Here is a 24,819-nt window from a genome sequence, read left to right on the forward strand (position 1 = left end):
GTTCTTAGTGCTCTATTAAACTTGTAGACTTCAAACTTTACAAGATACATACCTTAATACGCATACATACATATATTCGCCCTTACCTTTGTAACATAATTTTCCTTTATTTTTCTTGAAAGCCTCTTGAATATTTCAAAATTCAAGTAACTTTACCAATTCTAAAATAACTTTCATCAGTGCATTTAATCTTCGACTTGCCCTCGCTTAGGAACATTTTGTTTTACTGCCTTGTTGTTTGCAAAAAATAACCCGAAATCTCGTCTACGTTCCATCGAGCATGTTGAACGAACGGTTTGAGTGTGGTTAGATGGAGCAGCAACAGGAGCAGGAGTAGGGCAACTGAGCTTTGGGGCTGGTGGTTGGAGGCTGACGGCTGGAGGGCTCGCTCTCAGCATGCCTTGTGCCGTTTTGCTATTTCAATTGAAATTTGCTTATTGCAAAATGGTATTTTGTTTTCATTGCGCACGTTGGATAGTTTGAAGAATTTCTCCAATTTTTTTATTTTTTTTTTTTTTTTAGATTATACTGTGGTGTAAGTGTATGGGAAATGTAAACCCAGACAGCAGCATTGCAACGTGCAAAAGTATTTTGCGAATTTATGTAATAAAGTTACCAAGTATTTCAGCAATAGCGTCACCTGCCTTGAGGGAAGGATATGGGGAAAAGGATGCTTTACAACAGCTGAGCAATTTATATGGAAGTTTTTACACTTAAAGACTATTAGTAGAGTGTGAGATGAATATAATGAAAATATGCTAACGATAGCTTAGTGATAAGTATTGTTTATGAATTCTGTTATATATAATTTAACACTCGACTTGTTTATCAATATAATAAAAAACATTGGGACTACATTCGATATCTAGTTTGGCATTGATCAATCGAGATAGAGTTTACTCTCTTTGAATATCCAGGCTTGTTCATTACGAATTATAAATCGAACATTCCTTCCCTCACTAAAACTATACGTATAATGTCACTTATATAATGTAAGACTAGCAGCTGAAAGTTGCTATTATCTCTCCAAAAACCCCTTGACGACACACGTATACATATGTATTATTAAATGCGAAGTGCTCAGACGGCTTTTGCTGATAAACTCAGCTACTGCAAGTGCCACAAATATTGAGCTAAGCCTCTTACTGAACACCAACACATATCGCATGAATTGGCACTGATAATGTTCTGTGCCGAACTTGACCGATAAGACGAAACAATGTACGAATTGAGCAAGGTCATGAATGAACAATAAACGGCTGGATTACCCGATTTCTATGAAGATATTTCAGTGGGTAAATAGATAGATTGCCCTAAAATAATGTAAAATAGACAGATATTACAATTCAAATTTAGGTCTTATCAATTTATTGGAAAACAGCATGACTGCGTTACGAACAGTTTGTTTTGCATGTATTTAAATTATCAGCTGAACAAATTGGATTTTCTCCAAATTCATGCAGATTTTCTAGTTATCTTTTTTCCACACTGCTGTAAGTAATATTTAACCCATAGCTCTGCATAATTTTAAGATCAGTATACGGTGAATTTTCAAGCCGTCGACATGTCTTCTGAGACTCTATTCCTTTCGTGTCTCGCGGTTCTACTTATCAATGGATCGCGTGGAGCAAACATTTTAGCAATATTTAGTTTTCCTGCTCCTTCGCATTTGATTGTTGAAATGTCAATGGCCAAAGTGTTGGCTGAGAATGGGCATAATGTCACGGTGGTCACATCTCTGAAGCCTCATGTAACTCACAGGAATCTCAACCATATATACGTGCCACTGACTGAGAAGGAGCACGCAGCACATGAAGCGAGCATAGCCAACATGACTGAGAGAGACAATTCGAATATGTTCAGGGCTCTGTTTCACATGAGGAAAGAAATTTATATCGCGAATAACATCAACTTTAATGTTATGAAAAATCAACGCGTTCGAGATCTGTACGAGAACAAGGATAACAAATTCGATCTTGTGATGGTCGGTTTCTGCTTTAATAACTTTCAAATCGGCATCGCACAGAAGCTGAAGGTTCCAGTGGTGGTGGCGACCTCAATGTTCCCATCGAAAATATTCGACCCAATGCTTGGAGATATACAGACGCAATCCTATGTTCCATCAATGTTTCTTTCCATGGGAAAAGGTCAAGTAATGAGTTTATTGCAACGAATAAAAAATTACCAGACAATCAGCATGATCGAAATAATTAGGTATCTTATTGACATAGATAACGCCAACTATTACCAGTAAGTCAAAACACACAGATATCAGGGGAAATATTTAAACCACTGAACTATTTAAATTGTTGCAGGCAACTCTATGGCGATGATCCGACGATGCCAAAATATGAGGAGCTCAACAAAAATGTATCACTTGTCCTCTTCAATTCGCATAGCCTTAGCGAAGGCCCCATTCGGCCCAATTTCCCGGGAGCTATTGAAGTTGGAGGAATTCAAATTAAGGAAAAGCCCGATCCCTTGCCAAAGCCAATTGCTGACTTTTTACAAAATGCTACGCACGGAGCAATCCTTCTGAGCCTGGGCACCCATGTCAAGGGAGCCTATTTAAAGCCCGAGACTATTGAAAAGATGTTCAATGTGCTGTCCAAACTGAAACAGAAAATCATCTGGAAGTGGGAGGATCTTGATAAAACCCCTGGAAAATCTGATAATATTCTCTACTCCAAGTGGCTGCCACAGGATGATATTCTAGCCCATCCCAATATTAAGCTCTTCATTAATCACGCTGGCAGAGGCGGCATCACGGAATCTCAGTTTCACGGAAAACCTATGCTTTCGCTGCCAGTTTTCGCAGATCAGCCTGGCAATGCTGAGAAGATGGTTAAGGATGGATTTGGTTTGAGTATGAGCTTATTAACCCTGGAGGAGAAACCCTTCCATGATAACATTAAAGAAGTTCTCGATAATCCCAAGTATACGGAAAAGGTGAAAGCATTCTCCCAGCTCTTCCGTGATCGCCCATTGACAGCTCGTCAAACCGTGCTCTATTGGGTTGAATATGTACTGAGGCATCATGGAGCAGCTCATTTGCAGAGCCCCCTTGTCCACATGAGTTTTATAGAAGCCAATAATTTGGACATATATGCATTGCTAATTTTCTTCATAGCTGTTGTTTGGGTTCTCTTCAAATTAGTATTTAAGTTTTTGTATGAAAATATTAGTGGAAAAAGGAAAAGTGGCTCGCTTTTCAAGCCAAGGAAACTGAAAACTATTTGAATTAAAATAATAAACAATTCACCATATTCCAGAAACCATTTTAAGCCGAATTCCGATTATTAGTGGGACATTTGAGATTTTATTTATAAAAGCGATTTAATTTAGTAAACAGTTGATAAAAGAATCTTCTATGAAGACACTCCTTGAATATTTGAAACAGCTGCTCTCCGGATGATAAAGTATTATTAAGAAACACCTTGAAAAGAAAACCTCCAATAACGCATCGTTAACAAATCCTCTACCTACTAAGTTTGTCAGTGCTATCGCTTATCAATTTATAAGACTGCACTCTATGCCGATACGCTCAGTTAGTGAATAGACTGCAGATTACCAATTGTTCTGTGGGCAAGCAGTGGCCCATATTTTTAGCTATATTCATTACATTTCGTTAATTGATAACCGACCATATCGCATATAAATGCCACGTCACTGTGAGCTAAACAACATTTAGTTAACCATAAAAATTCCTACTTCACAGTAAGTGAAGTTCAGTGTACGACGAATATTCTAGCCGGGAACATGTCGCTCAAGATTCGATTCCTATTGCTTCTCGCGGCTCTCTTTATCAATGGATCCCGCGGAGCAAACATTTTAGCAGTATTTAGCTGTCCCTCTCCATCTCATCTGATTGTTGAAATTTCAATGGCCAAGGTGTTGGCTGAGAACGGACATAATGTCACGGTGATCACAACTCTGATACCGCACGTGACCCACAAGAATCTAAACCTTATATACGTGCCGCTCACCGAAGAGGAGGACAAAGCCAAGGAGGCCAGCATCGCCGGAATGGTTGAGAGAGACAATTCTGACCTTATTGCAGCTGTATTTCGCATGCGGAAAGACTTTTTGGCAATGTTTGACAAGAGTCGCGATGTCATGAAAGATCCACGTGTTCGAGATCTGTACGAGAACAAGGATAACAAGTTCGATCTCGTGATGGTCGGCTATTTCTTCAATACTTTTCAAATAGGCATTGCTCAGAAGCTGAAGGTGCCAGTGGTGATAGTCACTTCAATGTTCCAATCCGAACTATTCGATCCCATGCTTGGGGACTTTCAAACCCAAGCCTATGTTCCGACCATGGGTGTTTCCGTCGAAAAAGGTAAATCAATGGGCTTTGGACAGCGCCTAAAAAATTATATATTACTAAGCGCATTTAAAACATTTGTGTACCTTGCGGATAAGGATAATGCAAAATATTACGAGTAAGTGAGAACCTAACAAATGCTCTATACAATTTCTGAGCTTTTGAATCTTTTCACAGGGAGCTCTATGGAGATGATCCAACTATGCCGAAATATGAAGATCTCAACAAAAACATATCGCTTGTTCTATTCAATTCTCATGGCATTAGTGAAGGTCCCATTCGACCCAATTTCCCGGGAGCTATTGAAGTTGGAGGAATTCAAATTAAGGAAAAGCCCGATCCCTTGCCAAAACCAATTGCTGACTTTTTACAAAATGCTACACACGGAGCAATCCTTCTTAGTCTAGGTTCCAATTTGAAAGGAGCATTTTTGAAGCCGGATACGGTTCAAAAGATGTTTAACGTTCTATCCAAGCTGAAGCAAAAAATCATCTGGAAGTGGGAGGATCTTCATAAAACCCCTGGAAAATCTGACAATATTCTCTACTCCAAGTGGCTGCCACAAGATGATATTCTAGCCCATCCCAATATTAAGCTCTTCATTAATCACGCTGGAAGAGGCGGCATCACAGAATCTCAGTTTCACGGAAAGCCTATGCTCTCGCTGCCAGTGTTTGGCGATCAACCCGCTAATGCTGAGAAGATGGTTAAGGATGGATTTGGTTTGAGTATGAGCTTATTAACCCTGGAGGAGAAACCCTTCCATGATAACATCAAAGAAGTTCTCGAGAATCCCCAATATACGGAAAAGGTGAAAGCATTCTCTCAGCTCTTCCGTGATCGCCCATTGACAGCTCGTCAGACCGTGCTCTATTGGGTTGAATATGTACTGAGGCATCATGGAGCAGCTCATTTGCAGAGCCCCCTTGTCCACATGAGTTTTATAGCAGCCAATAATTTGGACATATATGCACTGCTCTCATGTCTCATAGCTCTGAGTTTGTTCGTCTTTAGAAAGATGGTTAAATGTTTGTATAAAAACATGGGTGGAAAGCCGAAAAATGCATCAAAGGTTAAAAAGACGAAGAAGGTGAAAACTAAATAAAATATATTTAAATACAAACGTGATGTATATGAATTCTAGTCTACCTAGAATGAGTTACATGAATAAATACTGATTAAGGTCTATGATATTTCATTTTTCTATAAAGGCTGTATTCAGTTCGGTAGGAACTGGCTCTCTCGTGTATGGCTGTTTCTCTTTGTAGTCATTGCCAGCTAAGAGATTTATCCAAATGAATCGCTGGCGCTGCCGATTTTTATTTCATTTGCGTGTTCCATTAATTCATTCGATTATCGGCGCCAACCCTTGCCCCTCCGGCCGGAACTAATGGTCGTCCTTTGCGTGTCCAGCACAACGATGGCAATGGACAGCATGCGGCTGTTGTGCGGTGGGGTCAATGGATGCCAGGCGGCACATTTTCGTACACATTTAATCGTCTGCCAGCCTGCTGCAAATTCTTAATTAACATATACACACACGCACACATAAATACACACGCACACAGACTCACATATACATGCAAATAAATATTTATCGGCTTTCGGTACTGCGTAGCTCACATGTACATGGTCTCAGCTTTGGTCTCGCTCCAAGGCTCGACCTACGTTTTACATTGGTCATCCAGGCAGCCGGGCAGCCGGCCGGCCGGCTGGCCGGCGAGTTGGACACGTCAACGCATCGTCCTCGGTGCTAGCAAACCCGCATTAAACATTTCCGCTTCCGTTTTTGTCTTTTTCATTTTCCTCCACTCGTTTGTGTGCACGCGTTTACACTTTAATTCCCCACGGCATCTACAATTCAGACTATCAAGAACATTAATGAAGGTTGTTCGACCCCCAATCTATGTCAATATACAAGCAGCTGTACATTAGCTGACGGTTCACAATGTTGTTTTCCTCGAAGCATGCAGTTGTTACAAAAATGACCAAAAGAATATCGAATTAATAATCAAGATTTTGTGAATTTTAATTTAAATGATTCTCTTGTTCTTGTAGATAGTTGACGATTGCAAAGAATATTAAAAAATGTACTTTTAGATGCCATGACATGGTTAAGGATATATAAGATATATCTAATATAATAATTTTAAAATTACTTACATACATGCCATAAAAGTAAAAACGAAATTCCTATTTTATTTATATATATTATATAAAATATATTTTGATTAATACTACGTAAAATTGATAATAATAATAATATTAATAATAATATTACTTTAAAGTTTACAAAAATATAAGAAAATCATAAAAATTAATTATTAAATTTATTAAATTCATTTTTATGTAAATTCTTATTTTATAATTTTCTTTTTGAACAGTCTTAACACTCTTGCGCAGGTCATTTAAATATCTTGCTGACCCGACGTTGCACTTGGTGCGCCTTTGCTTTTTTTATGGTGTTGTTGGCGTCATTGTTAATGTGGCTGTTGATGTTGGCTGTTGGTTACTTGGATTGCAGTTGCAATGTTAAGCGATTTAATGAAATATTTCGCTGCATACAGCATGGCTGACTGCCCAGGCCGTCTGCCCTGTGCGATTGTCCATCTTAGCAATGAGGGGCTCCTTGTCTAGGCCCACGCACAGCGATTCTAATGAGTTTTGGAGTAGACAAGTTGAGCTCAACGGCAGCGCCGCCCAAAACAAATGTCAAATATTTGATTAGCCCCATTACAGGCAGCCGCTACCCGAACAGCTCTGACCCACATGCTGGCGCCACGAGGGTGGCTAGCGGTACTCGTCGAACACCCCAGCTAAGCGAAAAACTTCATTATAATTTCGCTCATTAACTCGTTTCGTGTGTTTTCCACATTTTTACTCATTTTCCTCGACGAACTGATGGAGGAGAAAAAAAAAAAAACTTTTCATAATTAAGCGTTGTAATTTTTGTTTGTTTCGGGTTACTTTTCCTTTTTTTTCTGATGGGTGAAAGCCCCTTCGCGGTAAAGGCTTTATTTCGCTTGCAAGCTTACGATTAAATTATATTTTTTTTCTTCTGCCGCTACCCTAATAAGTTTGATAGAGAGAGGTATATAGGGCACAGCTTATGCCGATTTGCAAGAGATTTTTATTTCCATTTATATGAGTGATTATTTTGATTCGAAGTTAAAATGCTGAATGTTAGCAGCATTACAGGGTATTTCCAAGTCCTGCTCATGCGCTTGAGCTGAGCTCATTTCGCTGTCGACTTTGACAGACAAAGTTGTGCTTGATGGACATATGATTGCTTTGGAGTGTAGGAAGGCGAGTTTGTCTATTCATATTTCAATATTTCATTAACTGGAACTCATTCATATTTACTGACGCTTTGTGTTGGGGAGTGTTTCAGGGGGCGTGATGGCCATTAGGCGGCCCCAAAGGGGCGATAGCCATAATGGTGAAAATACGTTCACACAACACAGAACCCACACACGAACATATACACATACACACACACACACATACACACACATCGATTGGCATATTGTGTTGTGTCGCTGTTGCATGGAAATTGGCGAGAAACTTGCCAGCTGCCTGACAGCATTGGCTTGACTTGAGGAATTTTCAATTAGTGGCTGCAAAAATGTCAACTGGTTTTCATAATTATGCAGATGACTTGTCAAACTGTTTAATCCACATTCACTTTGCAGCGAATTTAATTGAAAGCCCCTCAACGCTCCAAAACCGATCGGAATCTCATGTCAAGCTGCCATAGAAGTATGGCATAGCTGGCAAATACTGTCATTAAACGGCTAAAAACTAAACACACACACGCACACGCACACACACATCCACACAGACCAAAATGTCTATAATTTCTGTGCATGGCAGCGACAACAACCCAACCAACTTTCAGCAGCCAACAACTAGAATATAAACAACAACAACAACAGCTGCAACAACAACAGCAGCAACAACTGCTCTTTGAGCATTAGTTATTACTGCGAACTATAATTTAAAATAAATGCCAAAGTAGCCGTTGCTCTAAACCGCAGCCAAGAGCACTGCCAGAGTGGGTAGAGCTGTGTGGCAACATCAGGGACATGAGCAGGAGTTGTAGCGGCGGCAGGGGCAAATGGTAGCTATTAAGCCCATCCACCAGCAAAGAGTAGCTGTTGCTGCTCTCACTGCTGCTGCTGTTGCTGGCTTTATAATAAATTTATAAATGAAAATATGAAAAATGGTCGCTGCGTGTTTTTGCCAAACTAAGCAAAATGTTTGGAGCTTAAAGAAGCGCTACAAAAACTAAAAATAGAAAATAGAAAATAAAACAAATATATCCCAGGGACTGGGTCTACAGCTTGGTTTACGGTCATCAGTGCTCTGCGGTTGCTTCAGCTTTGAGGTTTTTATTTTAAGACAGCTGAAAGCGGAAATTCTTGAAAATGCTAAAATGCTCAGGTTTCGTTTTCTATCAATAATTAAACACTTTAAACAGGCGAGAGAAAGAGCCAGAGATTTTTGCTCTTACAAAATAAATTATTTAGTGCCTAGACTATGGACGATTTTTAAATTGTTGTTAGTGTAAAAGGCGTAGATAAGTGCTTAGATTGTTTTAAAATATTTATTAAAAATTTCTCGATGTTTTATTTTTACCTATATTGTCAATATTATTATAAATATGAAATAATGGCAAGATTAGCTATTGACAGACTTATATAGATTATATATATGACATTTTACATATGTATAGCAAAAGTTTTAAAGCTTTTAAAGTCGTCACACACACACTTCTTCACTTGTGAGCCATATTTGTGTGTTGTGAGATACAATTATGTTTTTTATTGATTGTGTGAACTTTTCATTTTGCATTTGCATGCCAGAGCCAAGGATTTCATGTATTTTTATTTCTGATGACATTTCAATCTCAATGTCTGAAACACAGAACTCATCCAAGTCGAAAAGTTCTCTAGCTCTGAGCGCAAATAAAACAAACATATAATATTTCTTTATGTGATTCGAGTAAAAACTAAATACAAACAAAAAATAAAATAAAATAAAATAAAAATATATACATATATATTTATTTATATATACACAAACGGCAAAAGTAGTGACACATTTTAAACCATCTGACTTTGCCAAGGAAATGGTAAAAAGCCAAATAAACTTTCACTCTGGGATTAGAGTCGCAAGGACATGTGCATGTGTCAGGCAGCAAATGGCCGATGGCAAGCTGGCTGGATGGACACGTGGTCAATGTGGAGGGTCCGGGCACAAGTGGGTCCCAGGACGAGCGCCGTTTTGATTAGTTTTTCATGCGTTGTGCGTTTGGCTTCGTGGAACTGGCATAGAAAATTAAATCAAATGTAACTGTAGGCGTTGTTCTTGCCATTGTTGTTGCTGTTGTTATTTCTTGTCGTGCTTTCTGTACTGCTCGGTACTGTCCACTGGGCACTGTGCTCTCTCTCTCTCTCTCTGCAAAATTAAAGTTGCAACTGCCAACTTGCAGCTGGCGGCGATGGCGGTTATAAAATACTAAAGCGGAAAAAACTTTCACCATTTTCTTGGCAAACTTTCAGTTGCATTTGCAAAATGTCCTGCCAAGTACGTATAGTCCTCAGGCAGACATATACATAAACGCATGTATATATATAAATATATATATATATGTGAACATAACTCAAGAGTGGCCCAACACCTGCCGCTAGGCAACGCCCTCTGGCGGCCGTTGGAGCAGCTGTGCTCCAGTTCGCTCCACTCTGCCATTGTCGTAAGCTGAGCGTGAAAAAGAAACATTTGCATATCCTGTGACCCACTTATAATCATTTTTCATGAACGTGTAGTGCAGTGTAGAGTTAAGTGGCCGCCGAATGGCCAGCAGCAGCAACAGCAACAGCAACAGCAATAGCAGCAGTAGCAGCAGAAACAACTGCGACATCTAAGCGTTCCATATCGAAGCTGGGCTATCAAAAATGAGGTTATGTTTGCTCAAGCAACGTCATTTGCATAAAATTATGCAGCCGGAGGTGGAAGCGCAGGAATATGCTTTATACGAATGCACGATGCTCCTATAGACAGAAGCCAAATTATGGAAAAAATTCTATTTCGGTGCTCATTAGCGCAGACCGAAAGTGTCAGCGTAATTAATAATCCAAAAAGGCAAAGGCAGCAGAAATAAATTTCAAATACAGCCAAAAGAATACAATAAAGAAGGCCCGAAAAGACCCGGGAGGGAGGGAGACGGAGACGGAGACGGAGACGGAGACGGAGACGGAGACGGAGACGGAGACGGAGACGGAGACGGAGACGGAGAACGGAGACGGAGACGGAGACGGAGACGGAGACGGAGACGGAGACGGAGACGGAGACGGAGACGGAGACGGAGACGGAGACGGAGACGGAGACGGAGACGGAGACGGAGACGGAGACGGAGACGGAGACGGAGACGGAGACGGAGACGGAGACGGAGACGGAGAGAGAGACGGAGACGGAGACGGAGACGGAGACGGAGACGGAGACGGAGACGGAGACGGAGACGGAGACGGAGACGGGAGACGGAGACGGAGACGGAGACGGAGACGGAGACGGAGACGGAGACGGAGACGGAGACGGAGACGGAGACGGAGACGGAGACGGAGACGGAGACGGAGACGGAGACGGAGACGGAGACGGAGACGGAGACGGAGACGGAGACGGAGACGGAGACGGAGACGGAGACGGAGACGGAGACGGAGACGGAGACGGAGACGGAGACGGAGACGGAGACGGAGACGGAGACGGAGACGGAGACGGAGACGGAGACGGAGACGGAGACGGAGACGGAGACGGAGACGGAGACGGAGACGGATACGGAGACGGAGACGGAGACTTAGACTTATACGGAGACGTAGACGGAGACTTATACGTATACGGATACTTATACTTAGACGGATACGGAGACGGAACTTACTTATACTTATAACGTAACTATACTTACTATAACTTATACTGCTTATATACTTATTATACTTATACTTTACTTACTATACTATTATCTTTGTCTACAGTTATTTAACTTATACTATACTAACTTATAACTTATACTACTACTTTTTCTACAGGGTATTTAAAATATGCTATACACAGTTCTAAGTATTTTTATCATTCCACACATGACACGAAAAGCGTGCAGTAAAACGAAGGACAGAGGTAGAAATTTATTTATTTGTCTGTAATTAATCAGTGCAGCTGAGATGCTTGTATATAAGTGAGCAGGAGATGGAGAAGTGCAATGGCATTTCTGTTGCTGTTGCTGCTGTTTGTTGTTGTTGTGCTGTGCTGTTGTGTTGGCCTGATCAAGTGGGCTGCCCTTGTAAATGGTGCGACATCTTATGCTCTTGCTCTCCCTTGCAGTTTTCATTAGAGCTGCGGGCTGTGGCGTTAAATTTTCCAGCATTTAATTGACAAAACGCCGCTGGAGCATAACAGAATTCCTTCCGTAGATACTTCAGAGTTGTTGGCACTGAGTGTCAACTTTTGTGGTCTCGCATTAATTGTTTCGGGATGTACGCAAATAGTTGTAAAATTAATCAACGTACACAACTGTGTCCAAAATCAATTCAGTATAATATTTTGTTTGCTCATTCGCTCGAATTGGGTCAGTTGCTTTACCCAGTTTGCCAGTGTAAATAATCAGCTTAGATCAAATCTATTTTGGCCAACGAAACATGGCAATATGCTTTCCTAAATGCTGATGTTGTTTATTTCCTGAACACACGCATCTCTGCACATTTTTCATTAAAAATGCGAATGGGAATCTCGCCAAGCGTCAAAATGTATTTAAATATTTAAATAAATTCGTATCCAAGCCACAAAAAAGCAAATACATTTATGAGTGAGTACGAGTGTGTGTGGATGTGTGTATCAATTACAAATATTGAGTATCTGTGCAGTAAATTAATGAAAATTCCAACACTAATTTAAATTCAAAAGAATAAATAACCAAATGCAGCCCTTACATATAGTTGGACTCTAACTTTATTATGGATATATGGAAATTCTTTCAGGGCTTAAATGGTAGACTTTTTTTATTTAAGTTGAATCTGATGTGTAACAGAAACACCCAGGCTAATAACAGAGCTTATGGAAACTTAATTAAAGTGAGTATTGATTTATAGAGAAATATGTTGAGAGATAAGTAAAATAAATATATTGAAAGACACAACCTATTAGGCCTCTGATACCCATATATAATGCCCACGGTAAATGGGCATACTTGAAATACAAGTAGAGGGACAGATCACTTAACATAGATTAATATTAATAGAAATTTATTAAATTTAAAAATGTTTTATTGACAATAAATAAATGATAAATTTAGAATATTAAATATTAAATCCAAAAATCTATATATCTTTAATTATGTTTTTATACTCTGTTTAAGTTTGCTTTATCTAAAATCGAATAGAATTCATTCGTTTTGCCAGCGACCTTGACCAACAAAAGCGTCAAGAATATCATAAATGCTGATAGCGGATGGAATGGGTAAATGGATTTATGCAAATGGGATCAAGTTTATCAGGCATTGGCCAGACATTGTGTCAGTTCATTTATCGCACAGTTACGTAGAGAAGAGGCACTGACATCGCATATATCAATCGCTTGTAAGTTTTGGGCTGGCGCAGAACGTGACATGAATTGCACTTAAGTGATTTTAATAGTTCACGTGCGCCTTTTGACAAAACGCCGACCGCGCTGACCGTAGCAGCAGCGAGAAAGGTAGAGGACAAGAGAGATTGAGATTGAGAGAAAGAGAGAGAGAGACGGAGTGCACTTCAGGCTTCAGCCGGGTCGCGTTTCCGTTTCCTTCGCCTATGCCACTCCGGAGTTCAATAAGACAATAGAGCAGCAGTAGGCCACAATTTCCGCGCTGGCTAAGCAAATTTGCCCTTCGTTCAGATCGAAGCGTTTGGTTTTGGGATTGGGGCATTGTTTTGCTTATGCCATGCACGAGATGTGCGTGCCTCAAAACTGTCAGTTTAAGTGAGCTCCCTCTCGCTCGCACTCACCATTCGCCACTCGGCACTCGTCACTCTTTTTGCCAGCTGATATCTCTCTATATTTATTCTACCTGAGTTCTAGGCGGCTTTCGCTTTCTGACCGCAATGCGTGTAATGGACACGCGCCACCTGACTTAATATCAATTTCGACTGCGGACTATGCATGGCCCGACCGACTGCTCTTTAGTTTGCTGCCTCACTTTTTGCCCGGTTGGTTTTATATTTTGTATTTTTTTTTTTTTTTTTTGTGTTGTCTCTCTCAAAGTTTTTAAGTCAAATGAATTTTTTATGGCACCAGGCAACAGCCGTGGCCAGGTTGCAATCGTGGCCAAGTTCCTTGGTTGCCTTTACGTGTTTGGAGTTTTAAAATTGTTCGGCCCAGCTCCTCGTCATCGTCGTCGTCGTCGTCTTCTTCATCGTGTGGGTCATTTGAAATAAATGGTTTTAAAATACTTTCAAGTGCGGCACATGCCAGGCCAGGCCACAATTTGCAAATTGAGTTGATTGCGGGCAGTGTGGGAGGGCGGGGATGTGGCAATATCGACTTGTGGGGCCCACCCTCTGCTAAATTACAGCCCAGGCTCGTTCATGGACAGCTAATAAAGGTGCTAATGGGATTATAAGGCAATTAGATTTTTTTTTTTACAGAACAAAAAAGGAGTCTGAGGCAGAAAGGTAAAGAGCATTAAACTGACCTGACGCAATGGGAATTTATATGCAGAGTTTAATTTGAGGTAAATGAGAACTTTAGTATACTTTTTTATGCACACTTGCAGTAAAAATAAATTGTAAAAAAAATACAGTGATAAACATTTATTTCATATATATATTTTGAATTATTTAAATGTCGATATTGAATTACTCACCTCACTCAACAACAACTTCCGTCTGTTTCTCTCAGCTGACATCCATCCATCCCTCTCTTTCTCTGGCTGTCTATATTTCTCTCTGATCCTCTCTGTCCCTTTCTCCTTAACTCTCACTCTTTCTCTAAATACTAAACAGAATAAACTTAGCGCTCACTAAATATTCAAAAAATCGAATTTATTACATTCAGCATAAATTTCATGTTATTGAATTAATGTTAATTACAGTCTATAATATTATTTGCGATATTTGAGATCAGTAGACTCTATGTAGATGCAGTTGTAGCTATTTATCTGGCCAAACCAATTTGTATAAGCGGACAATTTCTCGCCTTTCAGTTCGTAAATTTCATTACATAGACTGCGCGTGCTTTTGGCTCTGTTTAGTAGCTGTAGCTGTTGTTGTTGTTGACGCTGCCTTTGACTAGCTTTATGCGAATCACTGAGAGTTCGGGCCTTTCTCAGGCTGGGCTAAGAAAAGTCATTAGGTCATTAGGCAATAAATAATTAAAAGCCATTGTTGGCAGGCCACGCACGACTCTGCCACACCTCCATTTCCCAAGAGCTGTGTGGCCAAAATGTGCGAGGAAAATGCGCTAATCATGCGCTTAACATGGCGCACCACAACTGAATTTATCACTCACACAAATTTCAATTACTTGTCAGAACAGAGAGAGAGAGAGAGAGAGAGAGAGCATTGCTGTGTCGCAGTTTTCCCCCCGTGGGAGATGGCTGTGTGTCGTGTGTGGAAATTCCACATGCGCGCCAAATCCTAAAAAATGATGGCGAATAGTGCGTGCTCGAAAAGCGATCAGCGTGATTAATGAAAGGGGCAATACGAACGTAAAAAGAAACCCCTTAAAAAATGAATGAAACCGAACCGAACCAAACCAGAGCAGAGCAAGCGACAGAGCTGCCAACAAAAATTAGTATGAGAAATTAACAAGTGGCTGCCATTGGTCATGTCGGCTTAGCTCGGGAAGATTTCCAGGCTTAACTCCCGGCATTAGGCACACTTTATAAGAGCGAAACATATTCATGGAACAACCAACTGGCCAGGCCATATACTACACATATATATACACATATATACAATATATATATATATATATATATATATATATATATATAGGTATATACAATTTCCGGCTAATGTGTGGAATTAATCCCAGTCGAGGCTGCGCTGGCGACAGCGAAAGTCACTGAGGCATGCCACACGGGTGCCACCCTCGGGCTGACCCTCGAGGGCTCAGTTACAGGATTAGCATGGCGGTAAAAACAACAACAATGCTCACGACTTCTTTTTGTGTGGAGAACAAAACGGAAGTGGTTAAGGCGTAGCAGAACAACATCGCAGAGTTGGACTAAAGTGACATTCACATTTTTACAAGGTCGTTTTTTGTTTTCTTTTTTTTATTAGTGTAAATGGTAACTCTGGGTATATTGGTTAGAACAAAATGTATGTAACTGATAGAGAAAGACGTAGCATAAAATATATAGAATATTAATGGCTAGAGAAGGTAAAGTCAGCGGATCTAGTCCGTGTTCGTCTGGCCATCGACAAATCCATCGATCTCGTCATCCATCTACCTAATCGACCCGTTCGTTTCTCTGTCTTTCCATCTATCTCACAGATTACAATTTCTCCAATTTATGAGCAAGCAGATATCAAGTTGATTTCAAATGATCGATAACTATCAACGATTCAATGTTATCGATTCAAGATCCCATAGAACGTCATCTGTTCAAAAAGCTATTGGAACAAATTTCTCCTGCAAAATCAAATGGCTTTCTGCATCATATATCCACATGCAGTAGATCATCTAAAATTCGTCGTTTCATTTAGAACTTTTATTTTCATTGTGGGCGATTCACTTGCGAAACTGTTTGCCCGTCCAGTGTTTGCTCTGCATTTGTTGTCATTTGTCGTGTTTCCCGTCGATGCTGCTGCAACTGAATGCACGCTGTGGACTCAGTCCCCTCTCCCTCGCACGCTCTAGATGTATATATAGTCTATGGTTTCAACTGACTCTTTACCAAAATTTGATTCAATCCATTATTTTTATTTGTTGTTTCGCGCCCAACCCTCGTATTTCCATTAAATCGCATATAAATATATATATTTTTTCCGTTGGCAAACGCTTTCCATTTTCATTTGGAGAATTTTCATTGTTTTGTTTTCCTTGTGTTGTTGTTTTATATTTCAGTTTTCGCTTGGCTCTTCACGCTCACGAGCCAAACATCCCCGGGTGCAGGAGCTGCGTAGTCCCAGGTGTATTTGTTTGATATATTGCGCAGTTATTGCACACACACACACACATACGCACATTCGCGCAGTTATCCTCCAAGTGAACCCTGAACGCATAGACGCAGCATTCATCGATCTGGGAATGCATCATGTGCGCGACGTATGTCGAAATATCAATTCCCACTCTCTGAAATTATAGTAATGCAATTTAATTGAGTGTTCGATTACGCGAAAATCGTAATTGTCTGTCGATGAGCACATATGTGAATGGGCAATGTTTCAAGGCAAACGGAACACTTAAGAATTAGGCACGATAAGGAAAGAGAGTTTGGATAACAGAAGGGAGTTGAGCCAAGCAAAGGGAGTTATTTTTGTAGGGAGACTGAAGCGAGTCGATCGGAAATATTAACTCAAAGAAACTATTGCAAGTAGAAGTAAGCGGGGTAACTCTTTGGAAGGAAGTACGAGCTATAAGTATATGATTAAATAAGAAATAGATAAAGTATCAGAGAATTATGATTGAAAGACTGTTCTTCAATTATGTTTGCTCTTGATTAGCAGCTTAACAGACAGTTCAAGGGCTATATTATTATTATTGTACTTTTCAGATGGTTTGACCTCAATATTAAATATTAAAAAATTTATTAAAAAAGAAGAAAATATCAAATGATATAGTTTTCGAATCTTATATAATATTAATCTTATAATATATTACTTATATATAAGTTTAGTTTGCTTCTATCTGTTTAATCCACCCATATTTATTCAATTGTATAAACAATAACTACACACAGGTATATAGACATAGAAATATCTCTCCACCTTTCCAAACACTTGAGCAAGTTATCTACCAAACAGAACAGCTGAATATATATTATTCCTATATACATATATATATTATTCCTTTGCAGTTGCACTCTGCCATTGAGACGCTATCATAATAATCATTAGCAGTCATCGATTTCAATTTCTAGCTGCAATTGCCAAGTGCCCTGCGCCCTTCGCCCTCTGCGCAGTGACCACGACCCCAGCTGGAGCTGGCAACATATGTCGCCTCCAGTGTGGGCAAATAAACCCATATTATTGATATGTATATACTTATATGTGTATATGTGACCTGGCACTGTGTGTGTGTGTGTGTGTTTGGCCAAACAAATGGAAAAAGAGCGAAATAAATGTATTTATATGTATAAAATTATGGGCAAATATTAAACACCTAAATGGAATGCTGCACGGACGGCAACCCCTAAGCCGAGTCGAGTCGGGTGCAACACTTGCCGCAAATCAAACCGAGTTGCAAAATGACAGATCGTCGCGACGGGGCGACGCTGCCTCGTGGCTGTGGCAACAATTAAGTTTCCACATGAACAGCATTTAATGTGCAACTGATTTTCAACATCTGTTTTCATTTTTGGACTCGGGCAGCGCAAAGGAAACGACGCAGACGGAACCATCTAAATTTGGACTCGAATAAAGTGTCAGAAAACATAATTTTGATAGTCGGATCTCAGAGGAGCACGTGACGCAGCACTTGGCGCGCTCTGCTCTGCTCTCGGCATCTTTACAGCGGCGTTAATTAGCCGCAGCCACTTGGTGTCTGTTGCCTTCGTACAGCTGCTAGGGTTAGGGGAAGCGGCAAACCCCATTAAAAAATTCTCAACTCTAAATTGGCTACATAACAAGCGGCTAGGGTTAGGCTGGCTACCTATGAGGCACGTTTCCAGCTGCCATTCGCTGGAAATGGAAATGGAAATGAAAAAGGAAAAGTGGAAAACATATTCTTGTTGTAGACGAACAGCTTCGGCTGGTCAGGGCTAATCCTTGATGCATGTCTGACACTTTCTAGTGGCAACTGCGACGGCGACGGAGTCAAGTCGCCAAAACACTTTGGCTGCTCATTAAAATTCATCCACGCAGATTATTAACATTTGCATCTAATTTGCATTTGTAAGATACATGGCCGACAATTATGTGGATGCCGCACACATATTGCCAGGCGGTGGGGTTCAGGGGCTGAGGGGCTGAAAGGCTAGGCGCTGTGGGCTGTGGGCTGGAGCGGGCGATGCTTTGACTCCTATGTGAAAACTTATTTATGCATGCGTTTCTACAAGCAAAATGTCGCCGGCAACACCAACACCAACACACACACACACACACACCAACACACATACATTAGCAGTTGCATAAATTATGCTGAATGGCAAGAGTTGGCGGTGGGAGGAGACGGCGGGTATGGCTTGGCGTGGCGGGTCGGTTCAACGAGGTTAAGTGTAATTAAATTATCAAATTATTGCCAAGTCTTAGGTTGCAGTTTATAATCTGGCACATCAGACATTCGCCTATCCCTGTCACACAATACCAACGGCCCGTCCCCCCTTCCCCCTCCGCTCGCTGTTTGTGCCATAAACAGGCATTAGGCAAAGTTTCAATTAGTTTGGCGTTGAGTGGACGACTCTCGAGCGTTTAGTAGCTGGCCTGACTACAATCGATGCCGGGCCAACTTCACTCTACTTGCATACATTTTTGGCCAGCTCAGTTGAGAGCAGCCAAAAAGGTTCTCAAGTTCCTAAACCACTTGAGCTAACCACATGTCTGGCCAATTGCTTTGGTTTCGTTAAACCAGACAGCGCAGACAATGTCTTCGAGTTATTAAATTGAAAGTTGTCTAAAATTTGGAATTTGTTTCCGTATTAATAGAGCCAAATTAGATTTAAAGTTCAACTTAATTAAATATTATTATTGAATTATTTTGATATTCACTAAAGGTTCTTTAATATTTAATGTTAGTTTTGATTACAGCGGATTAGTATTTGTGTAAATGATAGTTTGTCTGCCGGCTTACTCCTAACAATGCTAATTCGTGTTTACCTCAATTAAAATGTAAGTGGCTCTTGGTTGTTTCAATCAAAACTTATTTTCTAAATACTTTTGGATTTAAGGCATATATATTTACTAGTAAATTTATCAACATAAATTAAATTAAATATATTAATGTATAATTGAAAGCTAATAAATAAACAAAAATTGTGGAAAATTTGAAAACATTAAAATAAGAAATAAAGTTATATAAATAAAAATATTTTAGAATGTTTTTCATATAAAATTGTTAATTTATACAAATTTGCAAAATATGAGAAAAAAAAAACCTTAAATTTCTAAAAAATAAAATAACAAAAATATACATATTATAAAAAATATGAAAATATTTTAAAATATTATATACATATTATAAAAAAATATGAAAATATTTTAAAATATTCAAATACAAAAAGTGTAATTAAATTTCATACACAATATATACAATACATCAATTATTAGAATATCCTGACTGAATTGATTTATATATTTAATATATATTCTAGTTAGTTCATCAAATATATGATTTCCCTTATTACACTCTACAACAAACAATTAATTGAGTACTCTAGTCCAGACTGTCCGACAATGTGATAATGTGGTGTGACCTGAGCATAAGAAGCGCTGCTCTTCCGATCGTTCTACACTTTCTTCACACATATACAGCAAACAACACAAGCACGTGCTCTGCTTACTGCGCAGTTTAAGCAGCGACTACTCTCGAGCTGCGTGTGAGCTGCGATTAGGCAGAGATTGGCCTTCTCTTGGTCTCCTCTTGAGCTGCGTGTGAGCTGTCATTGGGTTGCTCTTGAGATGCGATTAGGCTCCGTCTGCGCTGCACCCGAGCTGCTCTTCAGTTGTGCTTGGACTGCTCTCAGGCTGCAGTTGGGCTGCTCTTTGATGCCTTGGCTATAGCATGATATTTGAACGATTAATTAGTTTCCCCATGCGTGGATTTGTTAAAGCATAAGTACTAAAAGCCAAAGACAAAGACAAAGGCAACTTAAGCTGTCGTCCTGATCAAAAATTTCAGCTGAGCTCAAAAGACAAAAAGTCATTGAAAAAAGAAAATTTTGTCTACCATTTTTTGTTACGAATAAATTTATAATCTATATATAAAAATATTTAAACTTTCATCATGTGAAAGCCACCTTTTGTCAAACAATCTCGTTGAACTATTCACAGCCTTGCTTAAAATATTCATAATAGAAGCCATGGATATCTAAACTATGCTAATTATAATATGAATGTCAAGCAAGATAATTTGTATAACAATTCTAATGATAATAGAGCAATAAACTTGAATATATATTTATTTATGAGCAAAGCTAGAGAGACAGAGAGAGAGAGAGAGAGAGAGAGAGAGAGAGAGAGGGCATGGCCAGAGCAGTTCATTAGCCTTTAATTTGTATCAATTTGAAGCTTAATCTCGTCTCTAATCTGTTGAGTAACTGAAAATACTTGCAAATTGGTCGAAGGCCCAAACCAAATGAACCGAAAGCTCGCACATGATTTTTGCACATTTATCAGAGATGTGTGTGGCTTAATAATATGTATATAAGTTGACTGCAACTGCAGTGGCCGGGCAACAATGGCCAAAAGGGCGTGGCCATGGATGAGAAAGGGGAGGCCAGCAATTAACACACTTGAATCTCGAGCCATGCAAGCAGCAAGCAGCAAGCAGCACGCAGCACTTTGATAGTTAGATAAACAAATAGTCGCACACAGACACACACACAGACAGACAAACAGACAAAGGAAGTCAGAGCAAGGACGTGCGGCAGGAAGTAGTAGTTGATAAGAACACACACACACACACACACATACATGCACATAAACTAATAGTTGAAAGAGCGTGTGGGGAACAGGGTGTCCAAGACGAGATGCAATTCAATGCCAATACAAATGCAAGGTAACATGCAAATTGATAGAGAGAGAGAGAGAGAGAGAGAGAGAGAGAGAGAGAGAGAGAGAGAGAGAGCGGGAGGGCGGTAGAGAGCATACGACAGGACAAGGCAAACACAAACAACAAACAAATGCAAACAGGCCAAAGGGAGCGCACGATGATTGGGCAAGCGTGTGGAGACGGATGCTCTCTGCGAGCAGCACAGTCAACAAACACATGAATTGCATTAGTTGCAACGGCAAACGGGGCGACAATTTGACATTTTACTCGTAGTTTGTTTCTGGCCAGCCAGCCAGCAGAGGGTCAAGTGCGGCGGGTAGCTTGACGCTATGCAAATAGCAGAAAGCCTTTGGCATTGTCTTTGACGATGACTCGACGATAAACTGTCAAATTGCAGCAATTTAACGCTTGATAAGCAACCCGGCAATTGACAACTTTCAACTCTATATACATACATATATACATATACATATATATATGGCTAATGCCATTGTTCGATCTGGCCATTGTGTCGTTTGATTTCCCATTGCGAAAGTCAAAAAGGGGCACATATGCTTGGAATATGTTGCACAGAGGTGCATTGCATAGAGTGTGGCAAAGGCTTGAGCTGGGTTTCCGCCTTTCGGGGTGTGCTGCAGCCGGGGCATTAAGCGATTTCAAACATTTTCATCTCGGCAGCCGTCAGACATTTGTAATTATGAGTCTGGCCGGGGTCGGGCTGAGCTATTTAAGCGATTTGCTTTATTAAAATCCTTAAGCTGCAAAGCAAACAAATATTTTAGCAACAACAGCAACAACAACAACAGCAAGAGCAGCGCATCCACCACCAACCACTAAAAAGAATTTTATTTTATTTTTTGCACAGGTCGCTAACATATTGTTGACTCCTCGTGCTGAAGGTCCTTGTCTCTACCTCTGACACTACCTCTACCTCTACCTCTAGCTCTATCTCTGGTTCAGCCCAATCTCTCATTTGTTGCGAGCGAAAATCTGTTACCCTGTCACATTCGCAGCTTGCCAAAAATTTCATTCATCCATTCACTGACTCACTCATTCGTTCATTCATTCATTCCATTACGTTTCGTTTCGTTTATCCCTTTTATGGCTTGTTTGGGGATTTTCATTATTACAATGACGTCGTCATCGTCGTTCAGACAGAGCCTGCTCTAGCCGGGTTTTTTTTTTTTTTTTTCTCTTTTCGCCCCGAGCTACTTTCTCCTTGTCCATGTTTATTTATAACTAGCAATTGTAATTAGGATTACTTTTTACTTATTTGCACAGTTGGTGAAGAGGATCTCGCTAGGCATATAAAAAACATATTTCTGCATTTTTACGTCGTGGACTTTGTGCTACGGCATTAAAGTATTTGTCCAGACGGCTTACGGAGCGTAGGGAGCCGTTGTAGCCAGCTAATAGGATGGCCATGCTGATGTGGCCCTGATGTGGCAAAAAGCAGCTGATGCTCTGAGCCCCAGATGAGCTGAAATTCGTTCATGGCCGGGCCTAGCCATATTATTATATCAATGGCACAATAGTGAGCTACATGCGAATTAGTGGGCATTATCATAGATGAACTAGCTAATGCCGCTTCATACTCGAAATGGATCTGTGCACAGTTAGAGCAATGGATGGACAAATAATTGGCATTGTGTAAGAGATTATTGAGGCAAAATACAAATTTTCTGCCTATCGAAATTCTTTGAATCCTTTTCAACAAATGCTCGCCAGAGATCTGAAACTGATATGATAATACAATACAATAGAACTAAATATATATATTTAATTTGAATATCAGTTCAATTCTTTTATTGATAATTAATTAATTAAATAAAAATTCTAAATCTTATAGGCAAATGAGTTTTAGCTATGAATATTCATCAAATATATTTTGAATTTAATAAATTCATTTATATTGATAATAAATGCTTAAACTCTATGTCCAACTCTTCTCTCTCTCTCTCTCTCTCTCTCTCTCTCTCTCACTCTTCTGCCATTCATTCATGCCTTAATCAATTATACTTAGGCTACATTGCTTAATGGTTTGCAATGGGTTTCTCTTGTCATTCCTCATTCAAAAATTTTGTAGAAATGCGATGAATCAATTAAAACGACTTACAGCTGAATTGAAAACGAAATCAACCAAAAATCGATTTGTTACATTGCTTTTCGCATTTGTCACAGGCATTTGGCCCCTTTTTCAGTTCGGGGCGTGACACTAACCCTTGAGTTTGGCCAACATTTTCGCCATACTGCCCATAATTATGATTATTTCACGGGCTTTTATCGCAACACAATTTCAACTAGATGGAGTGCTTGTACGGCCGGACGCGGGCGGATGGTCAACCCTTTTTTCTGGCCCACGCACATAATGCGATAAATAAAGTCATTCAGGCCAGCAACAAAAAAGTAAATACAAAATAAAAGAGGACAAACGACGAGCGTTACAAATTGAAGTGTTGTAAAGTGAACAACGAAAAACCGAAAAGTGCAATGGAAAATAAATAGAATAAAATCGTTTAACACTCAACTCGAAAGCCAAATGACAATTTGACGAATTGAGAGAACTTTTCGACCCAACCAAAAAACACACAAAAAAAAAAATAGACTAAAATAAATAAAGAGGGCACAAGTGAAAAAATACACACACACACACACACACACACACAACAAATATTTCACCCATTCGGTTTGATTTTTCGTAAATGGCTTTCAGCTAATTTTTAACAGAGAGACAGACAGACGGACAGAGAGACAGACAGTCTGTCAGGTGAAGGCTTTGCCTCCCCCAATCGCCCCCAATCAGCGAATTGATGGACAGGCAGGCATTCGAGGCAGAGCTACCGAGCGTCATTTATTCAGCTCGGAACAATCGAAAGTGTCAATTAAACGACAGCAACAAATAGCAAATGCCAAGTGCCAGCCGCAATGCCAACATCAAACGTTATTATTTTATTATATTTGATTTAAATGTTTCGAAATCGACATGTGCGAACTTTCCCTCCGGGTCGAGTCAACCCTCCGGCTGTGATTTGTGGTCGTAGCTCTTCGATTTTTCACTGCCAATGCGATTGCCTTTTCCATTTCCATTTCCATTTCAATTGCTATTTGCGAAATATGCGTGAATTAAAACAGATGTCAGTCGTACCCCTTGGCGTTCGTTCGGTCATTGATCCCCGTTTCATAACGCGCTCTGATTAATCTCACCGACTTATGCTTAACTTCCCTAGAGTATTGGCCTAATGCGCCTGCTTTGTGTTCAGGTTGATCAAAGCCTTGGAGCAAATACGAAAAGGCCTCCATCACCCGACTACTCGAGGCGTTTGTTTATCTTATTGAGTTTCTGTTTATGCAACGCCTTTAAATTAAGACTGCCATTGAATTGCAAATCGAATCGCAGCTGCTAGACATATAGAGCTGATTGTCATTGTGAAGTTGATTTATAACTGAAATGAAAAATAATACTGAATAAAATGCATAAGAAATCAAAATAGTATGTACTATATCCCTATTTTCTTTCTTATATGAACCTATATTATTTTTAGAATTTTCGAAAACTTGCCTTAATACTTACTTGTGGCTTCCATACAAATTTA

The 24,819-nt window shown here is 39.9% G+C and overlaps 2 protein-coding genes across 2 annotated transcripts; both read left to right on the forward strand.

Annotated features, from left to right (window-relative positions):
* Positions 1-1,564: 1,564 nt before the first annotated feature.
* On the forward strand, positions 1,565-3,240 carry LOC115562544 (UDP-glycosyltransferase UGT5-like). Its single transcript, XM_089257031.1, has 2 exons — positions 1,565-2,250; positions 2,316-3,240. Exons 1-2 carry the CDS (start codon positions 1,565-1,567, stop codon positions 3,238-3,240), a joined length of 1,611 nt encoding a protein of 536 aa, XP_089113157.1.
* Positions 3,241-3,732: 492 nt separating this feature from the next.
* LOC108658111 (UDP-glucosyltransferase 2) lies at positions 3,733-5,471 on the forward strand. Its single transcript, XM_089258263.1, has 2 exons — positions 3,733-4,445; positions 4,505-5,471. Exons 1-2 carry the CDS (start codon positions 3,760-3,762, stop codon positions 5,430-5,432), a joined length of 1,614 nt encoding a protein of 537 aa, XP_089114389.1. The 5' UTR covers positions 3,733-3,759; the 3' UTR covers positions 5,433-5,471.
* The last annotated feature ends 19,348 nt before the right edge of the window (positions 5,472-24,819 follow it).

Source organism: Drosophila navojoa, chromosome 3 (genome assembly GCF_054131105.1).
Source record: "Drosophila navojoa isolate 15081-1374.11 chromosome 3, UAZ_NAV_1.0, whole genome shotgun sequence".
NCBI lineage: Eukaryota > Metazoa > Arthropoda > Insecta > Diptera > Drosophilidae > Drosophila > Drosophila navojoa.

Coding starts and splice junctions, on each gene's coding strand:
- LOC115562544 (XM_089257031.1), top strand. CDS start 1,565: ATGTCTTCTGAGACTCTATTCCTTTCGTGTCTCGCGGTTCTACTTATC. Junction 2,251..2,315: donor GATAACGCCAACTATTACCA/GTAAGTCAAAAC, acceptor AAATTGTTGCAG/GCAACTCTATGGCGATGATC.
- LOC108658111 (XM_089258263.1), top strand. CDS start 3,760: ATGTCGCTCAAGATTCGATTCCTATTGCTTCTCGCGGCTCTCTTTATC. Junction 4,446..4,504: donor GATAATGCAAAATATTACGA/GTAAGTGAGAAC, acceptor ATCTTTTCACAG/GGAGCTCTATGGAGATGATC.